This window comes from Camarhynchus parvulus, chromosome 14 (genome assembly GCF_901933205.1).
Source record: "Camarhynchus parvulus chromosome 14, STF_HiC, whole genome shotgun sequence".
NCBI lineage: Eukaryota > Metazoa > Chordata > Aves > Passeriformes > Thraupidae > Camarhynchus > Camarhynchus parvulus.
In genome coordinates, this window is record NC_044584.1 from 4,838,182 (window position 1) to 4,860,433 (window position 22,252).

Here is a 22,252-nt window from a genome sequence, read left to right on the forward strand (position 1 = left end):
GGAAAGATTATCATTGACTTTGCATTTCTTTTTTTTGACAGATGAATTTTATTCTCTTAGCTATTTTTTAATGGGCTGTAAATAGTCTCCCTGAGCAGGAGAGGCTGCCCTCATACCCTGGGGCTCTTGCATGGCAGATTTTTTTAGATATATGATTGTGTCTGTCATTTGCTTCTAATTGCAACAATTATTTGTAGAGTTAAAAAAGTACTTGGAGTACTTGCCTAATTCTAGCCTCTAGAAAAATCACGTTAATTATTGCTTGATTCCCTATTCATTAACTCCTCTCCCAGTTATTCCAAAGCCTTTCAGTGGAGTGGCACAGATGGGAACAGGGAGGGCTCGGCACACTGCTGTAATTAAGGCTTAGCACATGTCACATTAATCCCTAACTTGTTCTGATCTCCCTCTGACAGAAACTTAAGTTGGAATCCATTTGTTTGTGACTGCAAACTGTCCTGGCTGCCCCGCTGGGTGGAAGACAGGAAAGTGAGAGTCCTTGAGGCATCAGACACCAGGTGTGCCCACCCCCCCGAGGTGGCCAACCTGTCCCTCTTCGATGTGCTGGTCCTCAATGCCTCCTGTGGTAAGGAGGGGCTGTGATGGAGCTGGCTGAGTGGGAGTGGGGGGCTCAGGGGCACCCGGGGCCTCCTCAGACCTCCAGTGACCAGTTCTGATCTAATTAATCAGGTGTTGGTCACACAGGCTGTGCCCCAAGGACCGAGGCAGCCACAGCAGGGCTGAGATTAGCCCTGACCACAGAGCAGAGACCCCAGGACTGGCTCTGGGACCTGCAGCCCCAGGCTGTCATTCTCCCGGGGTTTGAACAGGCTCACCTCCAGCACTGGAACCTCATGGGAGGTGATGGCACCTGAGGACATGCTGAGCTGGCAGGGCACCACTTTGGGAGGGAATGAACGCTGCCCTGATCTACAGCCCCCTGCTCCAGGGGCATTTTACTGACTGTTCAACCAGGAGAAATGTCAGGCAGTGATTCCCTGGAAAAGGGAGAGCCCTAAGGAAACTAATCCTGCCTGGATGCTCGGTTATTCTGGAATAAGAGAGAGGGAGGAAGAGCAAGGGCTCCCTGTGGCAGGCAGCAGGTATCTCCTTTAATTTGGGGCTGTGTGACAGGAGGATGCAGGGATGAGGCTGAAGGACCCAGCTGAAGCTGGTGGGAGCCAGCTGAGCTGCCTGGTGAGGCACGGTGTTCCCCAGGACCAAAATCCAGGTGATGGTTGTTCCTTCTTCCCCAGCAAAGCTACCCCAGCTTGCAGCATCTTGCAGGAATTATCAAAGGGGAAAACACTTGGCGCTGTTGCTGCTCTTGATAATTAGTTGTTCCCTCTTGAACTACTTTAAGCCAGTGTGGAAACAATAATGTGAGGCTGCCTTCTGGGTAATTCAGTGTAATGGGAGTAGGCTGGGACAGCGTGCCAGCTCCTGACAGCTCTCAGTGACCAGCAGGGGATGAAGAATGGCCAGGCTGGTGGTGGAAAACAGAGCAGTTCCCGTGCCGTGCTCCTCTCCGGGGACTGCTCTTAGGAGAAGTGGCTCAGCATTTGCAGGAAGGCCGTGGAGGAAGCTGGACAGCTGGATGGGTTTGATCTGGGAAGATCACACGGGCCTGGAGCTGTTGACATGTTTGGGGGAGATGTTGTAGCAACCAGCAGCAGCAAACGTGGCCGGGCCACGTGGGCAGAGGGCGAGGGAGAGAGAGGCCCTGCCTGGGTGTTTGTGGCAGGGGAATGTCCCAGCCCTGCAGGCCGAGGGACTGAGCTGTTCCTCTGGGCCTGGCTCTGTGTCCATGTGTGTCCCTGCTCCCTGTCCCAGCACGTGTTGTTCCCGTGCACCCTTCCCGTGGGCATCCCTGCACCTGGGCCTGCCACTGCCCTCCTCTGCAGCTCCACATTTTCCTGCAGGGAGGGAGACTCTTGGCTCTCCCCATGGAGGAAGGTGCCTCAGGGAGTGGGTCTGGTGGAGGGTCCATCAGTGTCTCCCCAGTGTGTCACTGCCCAAGGGTGTTTGGGTTTGGGTTTGCTGCTGGAGGTCCCAGGCAGCACATTCTGCACTGACCAAGCCAGGGTACCACCAAAGGACATCCTTTTGTCATGGTCTCACTTGGCAACGAGTCCTGTGGGCTCCTCTGAGTGTGAGACTCAGTGGCTCCATGTCCCATGGGAGTGTCAGGCTCTCCAAAGCCCTGTTTTATTTACTGAGTGCTGCTGCTCCATAAATCTGTGTGACTGGCTCGTTATTTCTGTCATCACTAATTAGCATAAAGAGTTTGGAAACTGTTGCTGGGGGATTAAACACTTCCCAGGCAAGTCTCAAAAAGGAAACGCTCAGAGTAGGAGCTGAGCAGGAGAATTCCATTCCCAGGAGTGTGGGGTGGTGCTCTTGGAGGGTCCCACCAATCCATGGCATCCCAGAGTCTGTTTTGCAAGAGATTTTCTCTTCTGTCCTGCAGGAGCTCAGTACATCACGTGTCTGACAGGAAACTACACCGAAGAAGCTGAGCTTGTCATCCTCTTCACATCTGTGCACCCTGGGAACCTCACTGAGGAGACCTGCAGTGCCCTCTGTTACTCCCAAGACCAGGAGTATGGGGCTTTCAGCCCCCAGGGGCAGTGTTTGTGTGGAGCTGCCCACGGAACGAACTCTTCCTCCGGCTGTTTGCCATTTTGCACTGAGCATTTGTCTGGGCAGGGCTGTGGTGGCCCCTCGCTCGTCCCCTCGCCCTTCCAGGCGCAGCTGCCTGTGTCCTTCACGGGACTGCAGCCCCGCTACAGCCTGCAGCAGCCCGTGCTCTTCAATGTCAGTATTCCCATCGCCGCCAGCACTTTACTGTGGGACTTTGGGGACCGCAGCGAGGTTCTCAACACCACTGCACACTCGGCTGTGCACAGCTACGCCTTACCTGGCCGCTACAACGTCACTGCCACCCTCCTGCTGGGCACCAGGCTCCTGCAGGAGCAGGCAGAAATTGAGTTGGTGGCTTCACCCCAGCAGCTGGAGCTGCTGTGTCCTTCCCTGGTGGTGGCCAACGAGAGCCTGGACATCCGGATCCGCAACAGAGGAGGCACGGGGCTGGCTGTGCTCTACGGGATCACTGCGGGGCCTGGAGAGCTGGCCAGGGGTGAGCAGGGCTTCCAGGGGCTGGGGCAGGTGGCTGTCTTGGTTTGGAAAGCCAGGGGCCTGCTAAGGAAGGCAGGAGCCTCCCCTGAAATGGAGAATGGAATCCCTCCACACCCCTCTGAATTGCTATAAATTTTAAATTAAGGGGCTCTCAGGCAAAAATATGGGAGCAGGAAATAACAGTTCTTTAATAGTGAAGAAAAAAAAAAAAGGATAAAATAAACAATGCAGTACACTAGAACAACACTGACAGAGTCAGAACCCAACCTGACACCCTGTGGGTCAGGGTGCTGGCAGCAGTCCTATTGGAATTGTGGCTACAGCCCTCTTGCAGGGTCAGGGGTGGTTCTGCTGGAGCAGGGGGTCCTGTAGAGAAGGATGTAGTCTTCCTCTGAAGATCCAGTGGAAGAAGAGGCAGCTGCTGTTCCTCTGGGGAATCCAGTGCAGAAAAGCCGTGCTGGTGTTCCAGAATCTCCAGATTATATCCAGTTAGGAATGCTTGGCTCCTCCCTCTGGGCGGAGCATCTCCCAATGGGATGTTATAGTTCTTATCAGTCATGCACTGATATTCAATAGTCTGTTATCAGCAGATGTCCCCTCCAGAGGGAGGTATGAATGTGGTCACTCAAAGAGAGAGTAAATGGCTCACTTGACAAAAGATAATCTGCCATACAGATGGTAATGGAAAACATCTTGCATGCAATCTGGAACAGCGGCACTGGCTCCTGGGTTCCCTCTGCCTCCCCTCCCAGTGAGGGTGGCTCCTCTGGCCATGCTGGCTCCCTGGCTGAGCGGTGTTCTGCGCTTTAACAGCGATGGTGGGGTTTGTTGGCTCCAGGGCTGGCACATTCCTGCAGCCTCTCTGCCCAGGTTGCGTTGGGCTGTGTGGCCCACAGAGAGGACATCACCCCTGTGTTCTTTCTGCAGCAGTTCACCCCATGTGCCCCCCTGAGGGCCTGGTTTTCCCAGGGAACAACCACTGCTACCAGCTGGTGGTGGAGAAGGCGGAGTGGCTGGAGGCGCAGCGGCACTGCCAGGAGCTGGGCAACGGGGACCTGGCCTTTGTCAGCAGCCCCGACATCCAGAGCTTCCTGGTTGCTCATGTCATCAGGTGGGTGAGCAGGGGAGGGGCTGGCATCACCTGGGCACGGGTTTTGGCTTCCTGAGGGCAGAGGGATCCGGGAATGAGGAGATGGTGGGGTTGAGGCTGCTGAACAGAGAGGGGGAACGAGCAGAGCTCGAGCCCTTCTGGACTTGGATTCTTTCCTTAAAGGCTGGGGAGGGAAGCAGAGGAATGAGGCAGAATCACAGCTGGGAATTGAGAGATTGGTGGGCTTTGTGTGCCCTCTGTTTGTGCCTGTGCGTGCCTCTGAAATGTGAAAAGGGATCCTGTGCCCTTAGACATGGCTGCAGCCCAAAGCCCAGCCCTTTCCCCTCCTGTCTGTCACCCTGGGAAGCAGCAGTGCTCCTCTCCAGCAGCATCTGTTCCACCTCAGCACTGGCCTTTATAAACAGAGAGTGCTGCAAGTGTCAGCCTTTGATTAAATCCGCCCCTCGGAGCGCCCTTTCTCCAGCCAGCCGTTCCGGGGGAGGGAGGACAACCAGGAGAGCTCTCAGGGCCTGACAGCCCTTGTCAGCACTCCCAGCTGCAGCTGTGGGAGATGGGCTCCTCACAAACACATCCCAGAAAGCACATGGAAGGGAGCAGCTGCGTGTGACGTGGGCTTTGAGCGCTCCGGCTCCAGGGCGGGCAGCTCCTTCTTCCCAAACTGTACCCCTGCCCTGTTCCCTCACATGGGGCTGCATCCTCACATTGCAAACATGTTCCCTGCTCTGGGCAAGGGAGGCTGTCCCTCAGTGGGTGAGGATCTGGGCATGGGATGTGGCAAGGAGCTGGGCATGGCTGCTGGGATGTGGCAGGGAGGTGGAATATGACAATGTCCTGGCCATGGCTGCTGGGATATGACAATGAGCTGGGATGTGGCAGGGAGCTGGGCACGGCTGCTGGGATGTGGCAGGGAGGTGGTTGTGGCTCCTGGGATGTGACAATGACCTGGCCATGGCTGCTGGGATGTGACAACGTCCTGGCCATGGCTGCTGGGATGTGACAATGTCCTGGCCATGGCTGCTGGGATGTGACAGTGTCCTGGCCATGGCTGCTGGGATGTGGCAGGGACCTGGCCATGGCTGCTGGGATGTGACAACGTCCTGGCCATGGCTGCTGGGATGTGACAGTGTCCTGGCCATGGCTGCTGGGATGTGACAATGTCCTGGCCATGGCTGCTGGGATGTGACAACGTCATGGCCATGGCTGCTGGGATGTGCAGGAATCGCGTGTGGAGCTGCTGGAACCACCAGGCTGTTTCCCAGCTGCTGCCCCACAGCCTCTGCTCCCCAGCCCCCTCCAGCCCATGTGTTTATTTTATTAATCCATGCAGATAAACACGAAGGAGGCAGCTCCAGGATGTGATTTCCCTGCTGATAAAAGGCGAATGGGCCGAGCTGCAGGCTTTTGGAACATGCAGCTTCTTCCATGGTTTCTGATGGGAAGATGGCAGAAGCAGGAGGCTGTTTCCCATTAGGGCACTGGGCAGGTCTCCTCTGCCTTGTGCTGGAGTGGGATGGCCTCCCCATGTGCTCAGCTGGTCCCTCCCTGCCTGCAGAAGCAGAGGATGGGACCATCCAGGGGACCCCACTTTCTGGGCAGCACTGAGAGCCCCTCTGCCTTCCAAGCCTCCCCAGCCTTGTTCTGCTCCTCCTGCCCCAGCAGGGCAGCTCAGTCCTTCCCCAGGGGCAGAGGAGAGCTCACATCTTGCTTTTAAAAAAGGTTGTTCAGAGCCCTCCTGTTTCCCCTGCAGTGGAATGGGCTGGGCAGTGGGGCAGGGTGGGAGCCAGCCAGCAGCTTGTCTTTTAGTTATTCCTTTCTTTCTTTTTGATTTTTTTTCCCCTAATGACTTGCAGTTAGATCATAGCTGGAATTAGAAAAGGAAAATCTCCCCTGAGTTTTCCTGATGGCAGCAGGCAGGCGGTTTCCTACCCTGCTCTCCCTCATTCCCTGCCAGTGGTTCAGGAGCAGAACACAGCCCTTATTTATTTTTTAATCTCATTTGCAGTGAAAACTCCTGATTCATGGAACAAGTTATTTTTGTCATCGTTTTTCAGCATGACCTCATGAATCATTTCATCTGGCCTGAGCCTGGGGGTGGAGAGGCACCAGTTAGCACCAGTTATCTCCCCAGTCTGCCTTGCAGGGCTGTGGTACCACCCTGGGAGCACTCTGGGGCAGGCAAGGGCAGGCCTGGATTGATTTCCACCTGCAGGAGGGAGCGTGGAGGAGCTGAGAGCTTGGGAGGGTGCAGGGTGTTAATATGGAGAAGTTAATAGAAGTTAATATGGAACAAATGCCTCCCTTTCTGCTGGGTGAGATTAGAAATGGCTCTCCAGGCTCTTTGTGGCCATGAGAGACCTCTCAGCACTTTCCACCAGGGTGTCTGCTGGGACTGAGCCAGTTTCCAAATGGGGCAGGGACATTTCATCTCCTAAAGGAGCCTGGCAGTGTGCGTGGGGTTCATCGGCCTGCAGTGCTCCAGCTCTGCTTGTGCCCTCTGGCTGCTGCCTTTCCATGGTGCCTGAGGAGCTCATCTTCTCCAGGAGCTGCATCCAGGAGAGCTCCCAGACCTGGCACTGCTGAGCTTTAATCCTGCACTGGGGCCAGCCCCACCTGCAGGGGAGAATGGGCTGGGGGTGAATCCCCCAGGTGTGCGCAGGAAAAGCACAAATTTCCTGAGGGATTCAGCTTTCCCAGGCAGGTCTGTGTGACCAGATCCTTCCTCTTGGGTGGTGACTCAGGGCAGAGGCTGGGGGGGACATTTGGTGACAGAGAGCAAGTCAAACTGAGCCATGGAATCATGGAATGGTTTGGGTTGGGAGGGATATTAAAACTCACCCAGTTCCACCCTTTTCCATGGGCAGGGACACTTTGCGCTATCCCAGGTTGCTCCAAACCCCATCCAGCCTGGCCTTGGACGCTTCCAGGGATGGGGCAGCCACAGCTGCTCTGGGCACCCTGTGCCAGGGCCTGCCCACCCTCACCAGGCTCTTGGGGCAGGGCTGGGACGGCTGGAGGAGAGCAGTGCTGGGCTGTGGAGGGGCAGTTCCTGAGGTTCTGCTAGTACAGTGGATACTGAAACCCTTCAGTAATTAAAAGGCTCCATGAAACGCAGCCCATGGCACCCCGATGGAGCTGCTGTTATTTTGTTAATATTTTTAGCGAGAACCATAGATGGCAGCTGTCCCAGCTCTTTCTAATACTCATGATTTCCTGAAATCCCCCCTCCCCCTTCTTTCTTTTTTTTTTTTTTTCCCTTTTTTGCAGGAGCCTGGATGTCTGGATCGGATTCAATGATTTTGCAAGCTCTGGAGCGCAGCAGAGAGGGGAAGGATTTAATCTGGAGAGCTGTCAGAACTGGCTGCCAGGAGAGCCCCATCCCTCCAACGCCGACCACTGCGTGCGCATGGGCCCCACGGGCCAGTGCAACACCGACCTGTGCATGGCCAAGCACAGCTATGTCTGCGAGTACAAGCCACCAGGTGGGCTCTGCTGCTGCCACCAGGGCTGGCCGGGGCTCCCCTCCCTGCCACTGGTGTGGAAAAAGAGGGAAAAAGAGGGGTAAAGAGAGGGGTGCATGGAGAGGTTCCTCCAGGGCGTCACCACAAAACAAGTGTGACTCGCAGCAATATTCCCAAACTCAACTTCTAGAAACCCAACTTCAGCCCAAAATGAAGAGTTTGGCTTACTCCAGTCTTTGCCGCGAGCAGGAGGAGAGAAGGGAGCAAAGTTCTGAGGCAAAGCACTGGAAATAGCTTTTCCCTCTTATTTGAGCAATCTCTGCTGCTGCCAGGATCTGAGGCCGTGCTGCTGCCTTGGTGGCTTGGTGTCCTTCAGTGTGTATTTTGGGAGATGTTGGGGTGGCTCAGACGTTGATTAGGTGAGGTGTGATGTGCTGTGCAGGTTTGTGGTTATTCAGCTTTCCAAATCTTCCACACAAGTAAGAAAGAGAAGTAGGATGGACGTGAAACAGGGGAGAAGGTTTATATAAGAAGGAAAAGCCATGGCCAGAGGGGCAGCATCATCTGGCCAGTCCCCAGAGAGCCAGCAGTGTTTGCCACTGCTGGAAACCAGTTCGTCGTGGCCACATTGCCCAAGAAGTCCAGGGGCACAGGGAGGATGAGAAGGTGCACCTGGTGCTCAGAAATTCCAAGCAAATCATTACTTGTTGGAAGGAAGAATTGCACAGTTCCTAGAAGTCAAGATTGCTGAACGTTGCAAATGAAAATGTTATTTGTGCTGGATGAGAGAGAAATCAAGATCCCTGTAAGGAGAAGGAAGATACAGGATTATGGAGCTGCTGCTCTCCCGAGTGGTCCAAGCCCTTTGCAGCTTGACAGGGTGGAGGGAATGGCCTCAGGCCCTGCTGAGTCTCACAGCTTTGTTCCAACATTTCCTTTGTGAGCAGGAGTTCTCCTGAACGCCGAGAACTTCTTTGAAGGAGATGCTGAGCTGGCCGCGCACGAGGCCCTGAGGAGCGTGAGCGAGGCCGTGGCAGCAGAGCCGTGGCAGGCTGAGGAGGTGAGGCGGGTCTGCTCCTCCTGGGCTGCCCAGGGAGCCCTGGGCACGCGGGCAGGTGAGAGCTGTGCGTGTTCTGCAGGTGCTGGAGTTCCCAGAGCTGCGCTTCAGGCACCAGGGCTTCCTCACTGCCCTGGAGTTCGTGGCACAGGAGCTGCACCAGCCCGTCCAAGTGAGGTTCCAGCTGCACAGACTGGTGGATGGAGAAGGTGAGGATGCTCCTCAGCGCCTGTGGGGCTGTTGGAGGTGACTCCATCAAACTGGGGCTGGCCTTGTGGCCTCTCTGGTCCTCTGACCCTTAAAGGCTCAGAGGTTTGGTTCTGTTTCTGGAGATCAAAGTGTGGAACCCACAGCCTTGGATCCCACACTTTGTCTGGTTATCCTAGAGAAAATAACAGAGGGAGAAACCTCTCTCCATGCATGAGGAGAGTGTGAGTGTAAGGACCATGTGGAAAAGCTCATTAATCTTCTGAGCTGTACTTTCTGCTTTGTGAAGACACATGTCAAATGGGAATGTGTTCTGGTCCATCTGGCCCCACGGGTTAATGAGGAAGAACATTTTCCTGAGCCCATTTCTTCCTGATGGATGAGATAATCTAAAAAGCCTTTTATTCCTTGTACAACAGCTCAACAGTCACAGTTTTGGCAACAATTAATTCTGCAGCAGAATGTTTGTTGTAGCCGTGGGGTTGGCTGGTTACAAAAGGATCTTTTCTGACACTGACAAGCTGATACTTTGACATGGAAACATTAACTTCAGAAAAGTTGCTTAATGTGTTTTCAATGTCAAGGCCAGCTCTTGCTTTCACTTGGACTGGCTTTTGCTGTAGCACAGATCCTTTCAGATTGCAAATTGGTACGTTCTCACTGGATAAAAGACAACTTTGGGTTTAATGATCTTGGTGGATTTTTCCAGTAAAAGAGGACATTTATGTAGCAGCAGGATGTGCTGCAGTTGCAGCTTTTGCTAAGAGTGGAGCCATCACCAAAATGGAAAAAAGGGTGAATTATGAGCAGAGGAGTGCATTAATAGTGTTACTCACCAGAGTGGCTATCACTGATTTCTCTTTCACTTCTTCCAGACTACCAGGAGGAAAACAATGCCACAGAACCATTCCCCAGTGCTCAGGATGATGGGAACTGGACCCTGCTGGAGTGTCCTCCTGGTTTCCAGTGGTGTCCTTTGACAAATCTGTGCTCATCCCACAACAGCTGCTGCAATGGGACCGAGTGTGCCAACAGCTCCTTTGGCAGCAGCGCTGCCCCCGGGTCCCTGCAGCCCAACAGCAGCCAGCCCAGCTATGAGCTCCTCAAGGAGTTCCTCTTTATGGTGCCAGCTGGCCCCTCTTCCCAGTACCAGGTCAGTGGTTACTGCTGGGACCAGTGGGTGCGTGGGGCAGTTTTCTCCTGGGGGTTTGGGTGAGTTTGGGTTGTTCCCCTGTGGCAGATGGAGCCGCTCGAGTCCATTGGAATGAAGGGAGGTGCCCAGTGGCACAGGGGCCATGGGCTCCCTGCAGTCCCCTGCTGTGCCTGGCATGCTGGAAGGTGTCCCTGCCCATGGCAGGGGGTGGAACAGGATGGGTTTTGAGGTCCCTTCCCACCCAAAGCATTCCATGTTTCCATGACAAGGCTGTGCAGATTCCACAGGCTATTCCCATGGCATTAACACAGTGCAGATGGAGCATAAAAGCTGATTTCCCTGCTGGCACATTTGATTCAGAGAAGCCAAGGAGGATGGAGGGGTGACAGGTTTCCCTGTGCTGTGTTAGGATCTGCACCTTTTCTGTTGGTCCCACCTGGCAGGAAATCCAGCATTGTGCCCAGGCAGGAGCTGGCTGCTGACTGCTCTTAACGTGAGCCATTAACCCAAACCCCTCTCCTCTCTCTCTGCAGGTCCCATTCAGCGATGAGAACATCTTTGTCAGGCCTGGGGACGTTTTCAGCATCCAGCACAATGCAGCCCCGGGCTCGTTCCTGCAGTGCCAGCGCAGTGCCACCTCTGTGGCCAGCAGGAACTCCTCTGGGTGGGCACTGGGGCCGTCCCCCAGCCCCGTGGGTGCCCCCAGGGTGTGCTCCGTGCGGGTGCGCTACGCTGAGGAGCAGCTGGTGCCGCTGCTCGGCCCCAGGAACGCGGGGCTGGAGCAGCCTGGCCACTACAGGCTCCGTGCCAGCGTGGACAACGGGCTCTTCCGTGCCAACCTGTCCTGCTCCTTCCGCGTGGCATCGCGCGTGTCCGGCCTGCGCGTCCTGCACCCGGCCCCGCAGGGCTCCAGGGTGTACCTGCCCACCAACCACACCTGGCTGCTGCTCAAGCTGTCCTCGGGGGTCAACGCCACGGCCAGCTGCCTGGGGGACAACCGCAGCGTGCCCTTCGTGGCCACCTGCCCGGCGGCCGTGGCCGCGCTGTGCGCCAGGGACAACAACGACACCTGGTTTGCTGTGGTGCAGCTGGGCGGCCTCGGCGAGGGCCTCAGCACCCACGTGCTGGTGGCAGAGAACGCGGTGAGCTCCCAGAACATCACGGTCACCGTGAAGGTGGAGGAGCCCATCCGCGGGCTGAGGGCCACCCCCGACCCCGAGAGCAGAGTGCTGCTGAACACGCGGGTGGTGAGTGCTTGTTTGCTGCTGCTCTGGACCCTTCCCTCCCCTGGCGGGGTTTGTCCCTCCCCTGGAGCTGCCAGGGTGTGTTTGCCTCGGGGCAGGGGGGCACTGCTTGCTGCTAAGCTGCCAGGCCGTGCGCTGCTGCAGGCACAGCATGTGGCACCTGCACTGGTGCTCTCCAGCAGGAGGGCGGCTCAGCTGCACGTCCCCTGGAGCCCCTGAGGTAAGGCAGTGCCTCCTGAGAGGGGTCACTGCCTGTCCAGTGCCCCAGCACACCAGGGGCCTTAGGAAAGGCCAGTGCTTACCTTGTTTTGCCTTGTCCAGGTAGTTGTTCCTTGAGGTGTTCAGATTTGCTCTGCTTAATCCTTACACCAGCTGGCTGAAGCTGTAGAGATGTTCCATCCCTCCAAGTCTTGGAGTTCCTCTGGCGTTTGCAGTCTTGTTTTTTCCAGTCCCCCATCCCCAGAGCTGCAGCCCTGGGAAGCTGCTCAGTAACTGCCCCAAATGCTCTGTACAAGCTCTGGCTGCTTCTGGCAGATCCTGTGCCTGCACCTCTCGGTCTCACCCTTCCTGCTGCCACAGGCTGCTCAGGAGGCACTCTTGGAGTGAGGAGGGACCTGCCCTGTCCAGCCCCTTCAGTCTTTGGGTCAGGCACCATCCCTGGACGAGGGTCAGAGGCTCAGCTTACAGGTGTAGCTAAAGCCAGGCTGTTTCTGCAGAGATTTCAGAAGGTTTTTTAGTCACCAAGAGGGACCTGATCACAGGAGCAGAGTGCTGGGCTGTGGGAGCAGGGAGTGTGGGGTCTGCTCCCAGCTCTGCTGGGGATTTATGGAGTCAGGGTCTGCATTTCTCCATCAGCAGCAGAGCCACAGATGATCTGTCACCTCTGTGCCATGCTCTGAGGGCACTGCAGCTGTGGGAGCCTCCCAGTCTGGCTCTGCTCCCTCTCCAGTTCAGCTGGAGGTCTCCTGGGAAGTGCTGGGCATGCTTTTCTCTTGCACTAGTGTGAAATGTTCTCGTGCCTTTCAGAGCTACATCCCTGTGATGGAGGCTGGGTCAGATGTGACTTTCCGATGGACAGTAGATGATAAGCCATCTTTCACTTTTTACAATGTTGTCTTCAACGTTATCTACCAAAGCCCAGCTGTGTACAAGCTCTCGGTAAGCCAAGGCCTTTCCCATGACACCATTTCACCCCTGGCTTTCCATCCCATCCCACAAACTCCTCAGGAAAAGCAGCAGGGAGACAAGGCAGAGTTGAGTTGAGGTTTTCACTGTGCTCGTCTGCTGTTTCTCACGGAGCTGCTCTTGCAAATGCCAATAGTTTCTTCTACTCCTACATTGCTGTGCTGTGTTCCTCCTCTGTGCTTTCTCCTCTTTTCTCCAAGCTCCCCTTTCTGTTCATGGAGTGTGTGTGTTTCCCCCTCCTCCGTCCCCAGCAGGAATTAGCAGGGAGCCCCTGCTCTGGCAGGCAGGAAATCTGGATTCAGAACCTGGCAGAGGCAGGGTGCATCATAAGACTTCCATAGGCAGGCCAAAGCTTCTCCCACAAGCTCCTGTGTTCTCTGTCCTGCTCTGTTTCTGCTGGTGCAGACTGGAGTGCTGGGTTTTGCCATGGCCCCTGCAGGATGGAGCAGAGCCTGGGCCAGGGGAGCTGTGTGTTGTGGGGCAGGAGCTGATCTCTGGCCAGCACATCTGTGTGTGTCCTGCTCTGGTGCAAGGTGCTGCATCTGCTCTCAGGGTGTCTCTTGGCCTCCTGAGCAGACACCAGCCCAGCCCTGAGGCCATGCTTGCACTAATTTGCTGGGTGCAGCACTAATTTGCGGGGTGCAGCACTGATTTGCTGGGTGCAGCACTAATTTGCTGGGTGCAGCACTGTGCTGAGGGCCTGGGCTGCTTTCACTTGCAGAGCTGGCAAGGTGCTGTTAGCCTGGGGGGCTCTGGGTTCAGTGCAGTGCATCCACAGGAGCCCAGGCACGAGCTGCACCTCCCTGCTGGGGTAGGAGGTCTGTCCCAGTGGGTTTGAGCCCCTCAAACCAGCTGCTCAGCTCTGCTGCAGGTGAGAAGGTGAAGCTGCTCTGTCAGTGTTACATGCCTAAAAAACCATGAGGATTCTGCTCTACTTTGTCATGTCTCTTCTTGTGTCCCTTTTGCTCCTCTGCCCAGCCTTGCTGTCCCTCTCTGTGCTCACCACACCAGGATCTCGGAGCTGCCCTTGGTGTGCTTGGTTTTATGAGCCTCTCCCCTCCCTGCTCTGTGCTTGAAGCCATTTCTGCCACTCTCCTGAGGAGATTGGATGGCTCTTGTCCCCTTGGTGGCAGCAGGTGCCTGTGCTCAGCAGCTGGAGCTGCAGGGCACATCAGAGCAGGTAAAGGGGCAGCTGGCACGTTCAGAGGCTCAGGATGAGAAGCTCCTCTCCTTGTCCTCTTGCTGTAGCACCAGCCCTCCCTCAGACTGGCTGTAGAGCTGAACATGTGGCCACTCTCTCTGCCCTGACCTGCTCACTTGCCCAGTGGTGCTTCAGTCCAGCAAACCCCACTCTGAGGGCAGCAAAGGGACCCCAAACCCATTCTTTGTCCCATGTCCTTCCCAGCTCACCGCCTCCAACCACGTCAGCAACTTCACAGTCAACTACAACGTGACGGTGGAGATGATGAACAGGATGAGGAACCTGAGCGTGGTGGGGGCCCTGCCAGTGGTGCCCCAGAACAGCAGCGTGGAGTTCAGCGCCCGGGTTCACGTGGACTCGGCTGTGGAGGCTCTGTTCCTGTGAGTCCTGTGCTGCTTGCCCCAAATTAGGATCCTTCTGTGCACTTCTAACCTGGCCTGCACAATTCCTCTTCCCAGGGCCAGCTGGTCCCTCTCAGCTGCTGTTTAGTTATGTGAAATCTCTGTGAGTGGGGGTCAGTCTCACACCTGTAATTCAGGCTGAAATCCTTTCCATTTAAAGTCTTCTGACACTGCTTTAATTTGGGTTCTTCCTCCTCCTCCTCCTCCTCTCAGCACAGCTGCTGCTTTGATACTTGGCATTCTGCTTCCTATGGTTTTTTTGGAGAACCCAGCCCTGACCTGAAAGATGAGCCAGGATTCCTCTGGGATTTCTGGGATTCTCCTGTTGTGCAGTGTAACGTGTTTTGCCTGTTTCTCCAGGTGGGATTTTGGAGATGGTGTCCAGGAGACCTACCTGTTCAAACCTCCTTACAACAAGTCTTTCCTTGTTCCTGATCCCAGTGTCCATGAGGTTGTCATTGAGCACAACGTTTCACATATCTACCAAGACCCAGGTATCCTCAACAAGGCTCTTTGGGGAGGAAGGGGCTCAGGCATTTTTGGTGTGAGGGGTGTACAAGGCACCTTCAAAAACAACCAGGGCTTGGAAATCATTGCCTGGTTCCTGAGCAGACAGCCAGAGTGACTGGAAGTCTCCAGCAGTTGCCATCCTCTCTAATCCTGTTTCCCAGGGAGGTTTGTCCATGCTGTAAGCAGCAGGTCCACCACACTTAGCCCCTTTTTGGGCAGTCTCAGCAGAAGGAAGAGGGGCAGGTGAGCCCCAAGCTGGTGAGAGGGGTGGGCAGCAGGAAAAGTCTGTTCTGTGGGTGAGCAGGAAGAAAATCTTTTATCTCTACCTGTTGGACTGGCTCCTTTCTTGATGCTGGTCCCCATACACACGACCTGGTGTAATTCCTGCTGGTCCTGGGCTGGAGCAGGGCAGCCCAGAGTGTGCACAGCACAGGAGCAGAGTGTCCCCTGCAGCCCCTGTCTCACCCCCCAGCCCACCCCAGCACTGAGAAGCTGTTGTCAGGCATGTCCTCACCCTGCCCTTGTTCTGCTCTCTCCCAACGCAGGAGAATATGCCCTGATGGTTGTTGTGTCCAACCAGTACGAGAACCTCACCCACCTGAGCCCAGTCCAGGTTCACAGCCACCTGATTGCCGTGCAGCTGGAGGCAGAGGAGGATGTTCTGGTGGTGGGCCGGCCGGTCACCTTCCGAGCCACTGCCCTGCCGTCCCCGTACGGCGTGCTGTACACCTGGGACTTTGGGGACAGCTCCTCCCTGCTCACAGAGCCCCAGCCCACAGCGAGCCACAGCTACCCCCGCCGAGGCGTGTACAACGTCACCGTGACAGCCAACAACACCGTGAGCAGCGTGGACGCCGTGGAGTGCTACCAGGTGTTCGAGGAGATAACGGGGCTGCGCGTTTCCGCCGCCGAGGCCGCAGAGCAGGGGGCAGCTGTCACCATCAACGCCTCCGTGCGCACTGGGGACAGCATCACCTGGATCTTCGACATGGGCGACGGGACAGTGCTGAGGAGTCAGGTGCCAGTGGTAGAACACGTGTACATAAAGGACATCAACTGCACCGTGAACGTGACAGCCGTGAATCCTGTGAACTCTGTCTCCCAGGTGGTTCCTGTCCGGATATTTGTCCTGGAAATACTCAAAATAGAGCCTACTTCTTGCATCCTGGAGCACCCCGACGTGCAGCTCACCGCCTACGTGACGGGGAATCCTGAGGAGTACATCTTTGACTGGACTTTTGGAGACGGCTCCTCCAATGTCACAGTCAGTGGGGACCCTGTGGTGATGCACAACTTCACCCGGAGCGGGACGTTCCCGCTCACCCTGACCCTCTCCAGCACCTTTAACAAGGCTAACTACTTCACCAGTGTCTGTGTGGAGCCAGAGATCCTCAACGTCACCCTCCTCCCCTCCAAAAGCTTTGTGAGGCTCGGGGAAGAGACCTCCTTCCAGGTCAGTGCCGTGCCTCCCTACCAGTACCGCTACCGCTGGGATTTTGGCAACAACGAGTCCACCAGGTCCAGTGGGACTGAAGTGACCTACACCTACAAGAACGCAGGGGTCTTCCTGGTCACAGTGACTGTCTCCAACAATGTGTCTTTCAACAACGACACGGCCTTTGTGGAGGTCCAGGAGCCGGTTGGGGTAGCAAAGATTGAGTATAACGGGACGGATGTTCTAGAGCTGAACCAGATCTACCTGTTCTCTGCCAGCATGAATGGAACCAAAGTGACTTACTGCTGGGACTTTGGGGATGGCACTGTCCAGCCTGGGCAAGTGGCCACCCACTCCTACAACAGCACAGGGCACTATAGCATTACAGTGCTGGGGCAGAACGACGTGAGCTCCAACGAGACCACCATCGACGTGACGGTGAAGCGGCGGCTCTTTGGCCTGACCGTCAATGCCAGCAGGACAGTGGTGCCACTGAATGGCTCGGTGAGCTTTGTGGCCACCCTGGTGGCTGGCACTGCCATCCGCTACTCGTGGATCCTCTGTGACCGCTGCACTCCCATCCAGGGCTCCTCCACCATTTCCTACACCTTCCGCTCCGTGGGCACCTTCAATGTCATCGTGACGGCCGAGAACAAGATCAGCTCGCTGCAGGACAGCATCTTTGTCTACGTCCTGGAGCAGATTGAGGGCCTGCAGGTGGCCAGCACCGACCTGGTGGAGGACTTGTATTTCCCAACTAACAAAACACTCCATTTGCAGGCCGTGGTGAGAGAGGGCACAAACATCTCCTACAGCTGGGTGGTCCAAAGGGATGGCAGTGCTGTGCAGACCTTCACTGGGAAAACCTTCCCCTTGAGCATCCCGGAAGCTGGGAACTACACTATCTACCTGAAGGCCACCAACATGTTGGGCTGTGCCACTGCTAACAGGACACTGGAGTTCATTGAAAGCCTTGGTGTCCTAAAGCCCTGTGCCTTCCCCAACCCAGCTGCTGTTAATGCCTCTGTGAACATAAGTGCCACCATAACCAGTGGCACTGGTGTCACGTACGTGTGGTACCTGGAGGATGGCTCCTCTCCTGTCACCTCTGAACCCTTTATTATACACTCCTTCCAAAGCCCTGGGATGATCGAGGTCATTGTTGGAGCAGAAAACAAGCTGAATTCAACGAATGCCACTGTTTCTGTGTGTGTGGAGGAGGTCATCGAGGGGCTGAGTATAGGGACAGCAGAGCTGGACTGTAGGTACGTCTCCTCAGGCTCCACGGTGGTCTTTGAGGGGGAGCTGCAGAGGGGCACTGAAGTGACCTGGCTGTGGGAGGTGCCAAATGGCACACTGAGTGGCCAGTCTGTGGCAGTCACGTTCCCCACGGCAGGGTGGTACACGGTCCACCTGAACGCCTCCAACGACATCAGCTGGGCTCTGGCCAGCAGGAACATCTCCGTGCTGGACAGGATTCAAGGCCTGGAAGTCGTCGCCAGCAAGAAGGTGGTGGAGCCAGGAGAACAGGTCACCTTTGAGATCAGGATGCTGTCAGGTACCTCTGTGAGTTACCTGGTGAGCATTAGTGGGGACTACTCTGTGGTGCTCAATGGCTCCAGGTACAGCCACGAGTTCACCAAGAGCGGCGATTACCTGGTGACCGTGACCGTGCAGAACCAGATCAGCATCGCCCACGCCCAGGTGCTCATCTCTGTCCTGGAGCCCATCCAGGACGTCAGGCTGCTGAACTGCTGTGAGGAGGGCATTCCCACGGGCACGGAGAAGAGCTTCAGTGCCCACGTGGGCAGCGGCTCCCGCGTGTCCTTCTCCTGGCAGTTCTGCCTGTGGAAGGAGCGAGGCCGCTCCGTGGTTGCTGCATCAGGAGACAGAGTTTCCTATGCTCCAGAAGCTGCAGGGCTGCTGGAGATCCACCTCACTGCCTTCAATGATTTGGGAAGTGTCAACATCACCAGAACCATCCAGGTGCAGGACCCCATAGTCCAGGTGTCCCTCAGTGCCACCAATGCCTTTGTCAACAGGACAGCACTGTTTGAAGCCGTGGTGGTGCCCAGCAGCAGGAGCGTTGAGTTCTTGTGGAGCTTTGGGGATGGCTCTTCCAGCCAAACCACCAGGGTTGCGGTGGCCAACTATTCCTACCTGAGCCCCGGGGATTACCTGGTGGAGGTGAATGCCACCAATCTCATCAGCTTCTTCATAGCCCAGCTCACTGTCACCGTCAAAGTCCTGGAGTGCGAGGAGCCCGAGGTGGAGTTGGCCCTGCCACCGCAGGTGGTTATGAAGAGATCCCAGAGGAACTACCTGGAGGCACAGATTGACCTCCGAGGGTGCTTCAAGTACCAGACAGAGCACCTGTGGGAGATCTACCGAGCACCCAGCTGCATGAACTTGGATGACTCCAGCAGGATCCGGCTGCCCAACGTCGACGTGAACAGGCCCCAGCTGGTTATCCCAAAGCTTGGCCTGGAAGTTGGGAACTACTGCTTCATGTTTATTGTCTCCTTTGGAGACACCCCGCTGTCCAAGAGCATCTTTGCCAACGTGACTGTGATCCCGAGCAAGCTGGTCCCAATCATCGATGGGGGGTCGTACCGTGTATGGTCCAACACCCAGGACTTAATCCTGGATGGGGAGAAATCCTATGACCCGAACTTGGATGATGGGGAACAGACCCCATTGTTGTACGAGTGGTCCTGCACAGCCTCCTCCAAGGTAAGAGCAGCCAGAGTGACCATTTGGGAGCTCCAGCTGGGGTGAAATGGTGTCGAGGGAAACTTTTGTGAGCATCTCTAACAGAGCTGCTCTGGCAGGAGGGTTGCAAAGGTTCAGTTCCCAGCTCAGGGTGATGATACAGAAGTTGGTGTGAGGTGTGGTGTAGTGTCCCTGGGTAGGGCAGAAGGGCTGGCTCTGGGAGGGAGGCATGGGCATTGCTGCTTCCCTGGCACTTTTCCTCTGGTCCCTGCTGTCAGTGCTGCTGCTTCCATGCACTGAGGGTGTTACAGAGCTGCTGATGCAGCCTGGGAGCTCAGGGCTCTGGTCCCTCGCCCATTAACAGTTAAATGTCTCTGATGCCACCAGAGGACAAAGGTAGACTTTGGAGAGGTCGAGTGACCACAGCTTGTGGTCACTAGCAGGTCACTGTCCTTGTGCTGCAGGGATCTGACCCTGCACTGATGGAAGGGCAAGGGAGACCTGCCTGGCAAACCCCCATGGGAATCCACCTCAGCAGCATTCTTGATTGAATGTGGAACTCTTTTGCTTGTACAATGTCATGTTTTCTAGCTTTGTCTCAAATATGAAGTGTGTGGGGATTGGACTTTTTAGTTTAATGTGAGCTTTTTGTGTTGCTTGGCAATGTTTGTAAGGTATTTAATGAAGAATTAATTGCTGTAAACTACAAATATGAAACTCAGATGAAATACAGGAGTATTCCAACTACTGTTTACTAACCTGAAGAGTAGGATAATGTGTTTTATGGTCCACACACGCCCTGTTTCTCCCACCCCAGTGGTGGCACTGCACAGCAAGGTCTGTGACAGTGACTCTGTGTGGACCTGAATGTTTTGGCTGTGGACTAACCTGATGTGCACCCTTACCAAGGAGGATTTGAAAGTTCTTTTCTCCTTGCAAGCAGAGCTCGGCTGCAGGGTGCTCTCTGAATTTCAGTGCCAAGGAAGGAATTGTCACAATTTCCAAAGCTCTGTTAGAGGCAGATGTGGAGTACACGTTCGACCTCACCATCAGGAAGGAAGGGATGAGTCCCGAGGCCACCAACCAAACCGTACGTACCACACTCAGCTGTCACCTTCTCTGCTTGCCACAGCCACCTCTGAGGCACAGAGTCATGGCATGGTTGGGGTGGAAGGGCCTTAAAGATCACCCAGTGCCATGGCAGGAACACCTTCCACTGTCCCAGGGTGCTCCCAGCCCTGTCCAGCCTGGCCTTGGCCACTTCCAGAGATCCAGGGGCAGCCACAGCTGCTCTGGGCACCCTGTGCCAGGGCCTGCCCACCCTGCCAGGGAGGAATTAGTCCCTTTCCCAAGGAAATTTCTATAGGAGAAAGGAAACTTCCTTTCCCACTCTTTTGCAGTCCCAGCTCTTCACATGCCATGAGCTCTGCCCTCATTTTACCCAGAGAGCTTCCTAAGAGCCAGGGCTCAGTTTTACTGTCAGCAATTCCTCTCTTCTCACCTTCCAAGCTCTTTTAGGGGAGGATTTTTTTCAGGGCATGTTGTTTATGTCCCACGAATCCCAAGGCCGAGCTCACCCGCTCAGTTCCTGTCGGGAACGTCCATCGTGGTGCAGTTGGCAACTGGAGATGGACTCAGGCTGGAAGTGGAAACTCTTACAGCCTGGGTTTGAAACCAGAGCTGCGGGATGAAAAGAAAAAAATGAAATTGATAGTCTTTCAAGGACATTCCGTACTATCTGGTTTCCATGCAGGAGCACAAAACAATGCTCCCAGTGTCGCAGGAAATGTGCAGATACTGGCGGGATGAGCGGGGCTCCAGCGCGGGGCTGGGGAATATTTATCCCCTTTTCAGAGTCTGCCATGTTAAACAATGTCTTCATTACTGTCTTTGAATTCATAACACTCATTATGCCAGGGCAGAGGGCTCAGTCCAGTGCTGGACAAGCCCATTTCCTCAGGGATTAAGGGAATTTAGACAGAGTGCAGGAGTCAGAGTTCAGCTGCTGTTGTGTCTGAGCCACCGGTGCCTCTAGAGCTCCTCGAGTGCTCTGCCAGGAAGGTGTGGTGGATGTCTGGAGATGTGCAGTCAGATTCCAGCTGAAAGCTTGGAACAACGTGCTGCTCCCTGGAAAAGAGGGAGCAGCATCCCTTCCATCCCCACCTGGCAGCACAAGCAGGGTTTGCTGGGAATTCAGCACCAGGGACCAGAGGGACATTTCTGAAGTAATTTTTGTTGTTAAAAAGTGTAAATAAGTAAATATAGAACAACTTAGATTGGCCCAACTTGGCATTGGGTGGTCCTTGCAAACCAGTGGAGAATTGGAATGGAACTGGGCAGTGTAAGAGCAGAGATGCAGCTTAAATCTGACCTCAAATCCTTTGGGAATCCCTTCCTGCTGTTTCTTAGCACACACTGGGCTAGTGCAGAGCAATTCCTCCCTGCAGCACCAGGTGCTGGGGTGTGTCCTTACCTGTTAGGTGCCTGTGCTTTGGTGTCAGACCTTCTGATGGAGCCTCTTGCCTTCCCAGGTGTTCATCAAGAGGGGAGGAGTCCCTATTGTGTCCCTGGAGTGCGTTTCCTGCAAGGCTCAGTCTGTCTACGAGGTCAGCAAGAGCTCCTACGTGTACCTGGAGGGCACCTGCCAGAACTGTCACAACGACTCCAAGCTTGGGGTAAAGTCACAAGGCTTTGCTTCACCTCTGGGGGGCTCTGGGAGAAGGGGCAGGCAGAGGTGGAAAGGGAAAGAGAAGTGAAGTCCTGGACCTAAATTGCCGTGGAGACAAGGAGGGGAAGCAATCCCTGGCCACAGGCAGCAGCAGGTGGGCCTGGCTGAGTCCTTGTGGGGTCATTCTGAGCCAAAGCCATGAGTGACCAGGTCTTTCCACACAAAATCCACTTTTTTTTTTCCTATAAGAGATCTGTAAAGTGGTTGTTCTCCCTGCTGATTGGCATTTTGCCCATTATTCTGGTGGTTCAAGCAGAGGTGGTTCAGTCTCCCCTCTTGTGCCCTCCCCTAATTCCAGCTTCCCCTGCAGCCTGTGGAGTCTCAGAACTGGAAGTCCTGTTGCTCCCAGCAAGCCCAGCATGTCCTTGCTTGGCATTTTCTGCCTGGTTATCTCACTGTTTCTCCTGTTATCACAATTGTAGGTTTGTGCTATTAACAGTAACCACCCAGGCCACGTTCAGCTTGAAGCACATAAAACACGGTATCCCGTGGAGACTCCACCAGTCCTTCATTTATTTCCTGTGTTTTGTACTCTGTATTATGAAATATTCTGTTGGAGGGTGATGTAATTCCAGAAACTAAAGTAGATCTCACAGTGGAAATATTCCCACCAGACATTTTGGAAAGGTTCCAGTTCTTGTTGCTGTAGCACACAAGACTAAAGCTGAATTATCAACTGCAAATTTGGCAGACGCTCCCACTAGAAATCTGT

At 55.1% G+C, this 22,252-nt stretch overlaps 1 protein-coding gene across 1 annotated transcript in view; it reads left to right on the forward strand.

Annotated features, from left to right (window-relative positions):
* PKD1 (polycystin 1, transient receptor potential channel interacting) overlaps positions 1–22,252 on the forward strand; it is an 80,080-nt gene that overhangs the window by 31,872 nt on the left and 25,956 nt on the right. Inside the window, 14 exon segments of the mRNA XM_030957948.1 lie at positions 417–586; positions 2,471–3,139; positions 4,066–4,249; positions 7,514–7,728; positions 8,655–8,767; positions 8,847–8,973; positions 9,847–10,124; positions 10,658–11,371; positions 12,395–12,526; positions 13,959–14,134; positions 14,516–14,649; positions 15,211–18,833; positions 19,756–19,902; positions 21,344–21,487. Coding sequence (XP_030813808.1) covers positions 417–586; positions 2,471–3,139; positions 4,066–4,249; positions 7,514–7,728; positions 8,655–8,767; positions 8,847–8,973; positions 9,847–10,124; positions 10,658–11,371; positions 12,395–12,526; positions 13,959–14,134; positions 14,516–14,649; positions 15,211–18,833; positions 19,756–19,902; positions 21,344–21,487 — 6,826 coding nt within the window.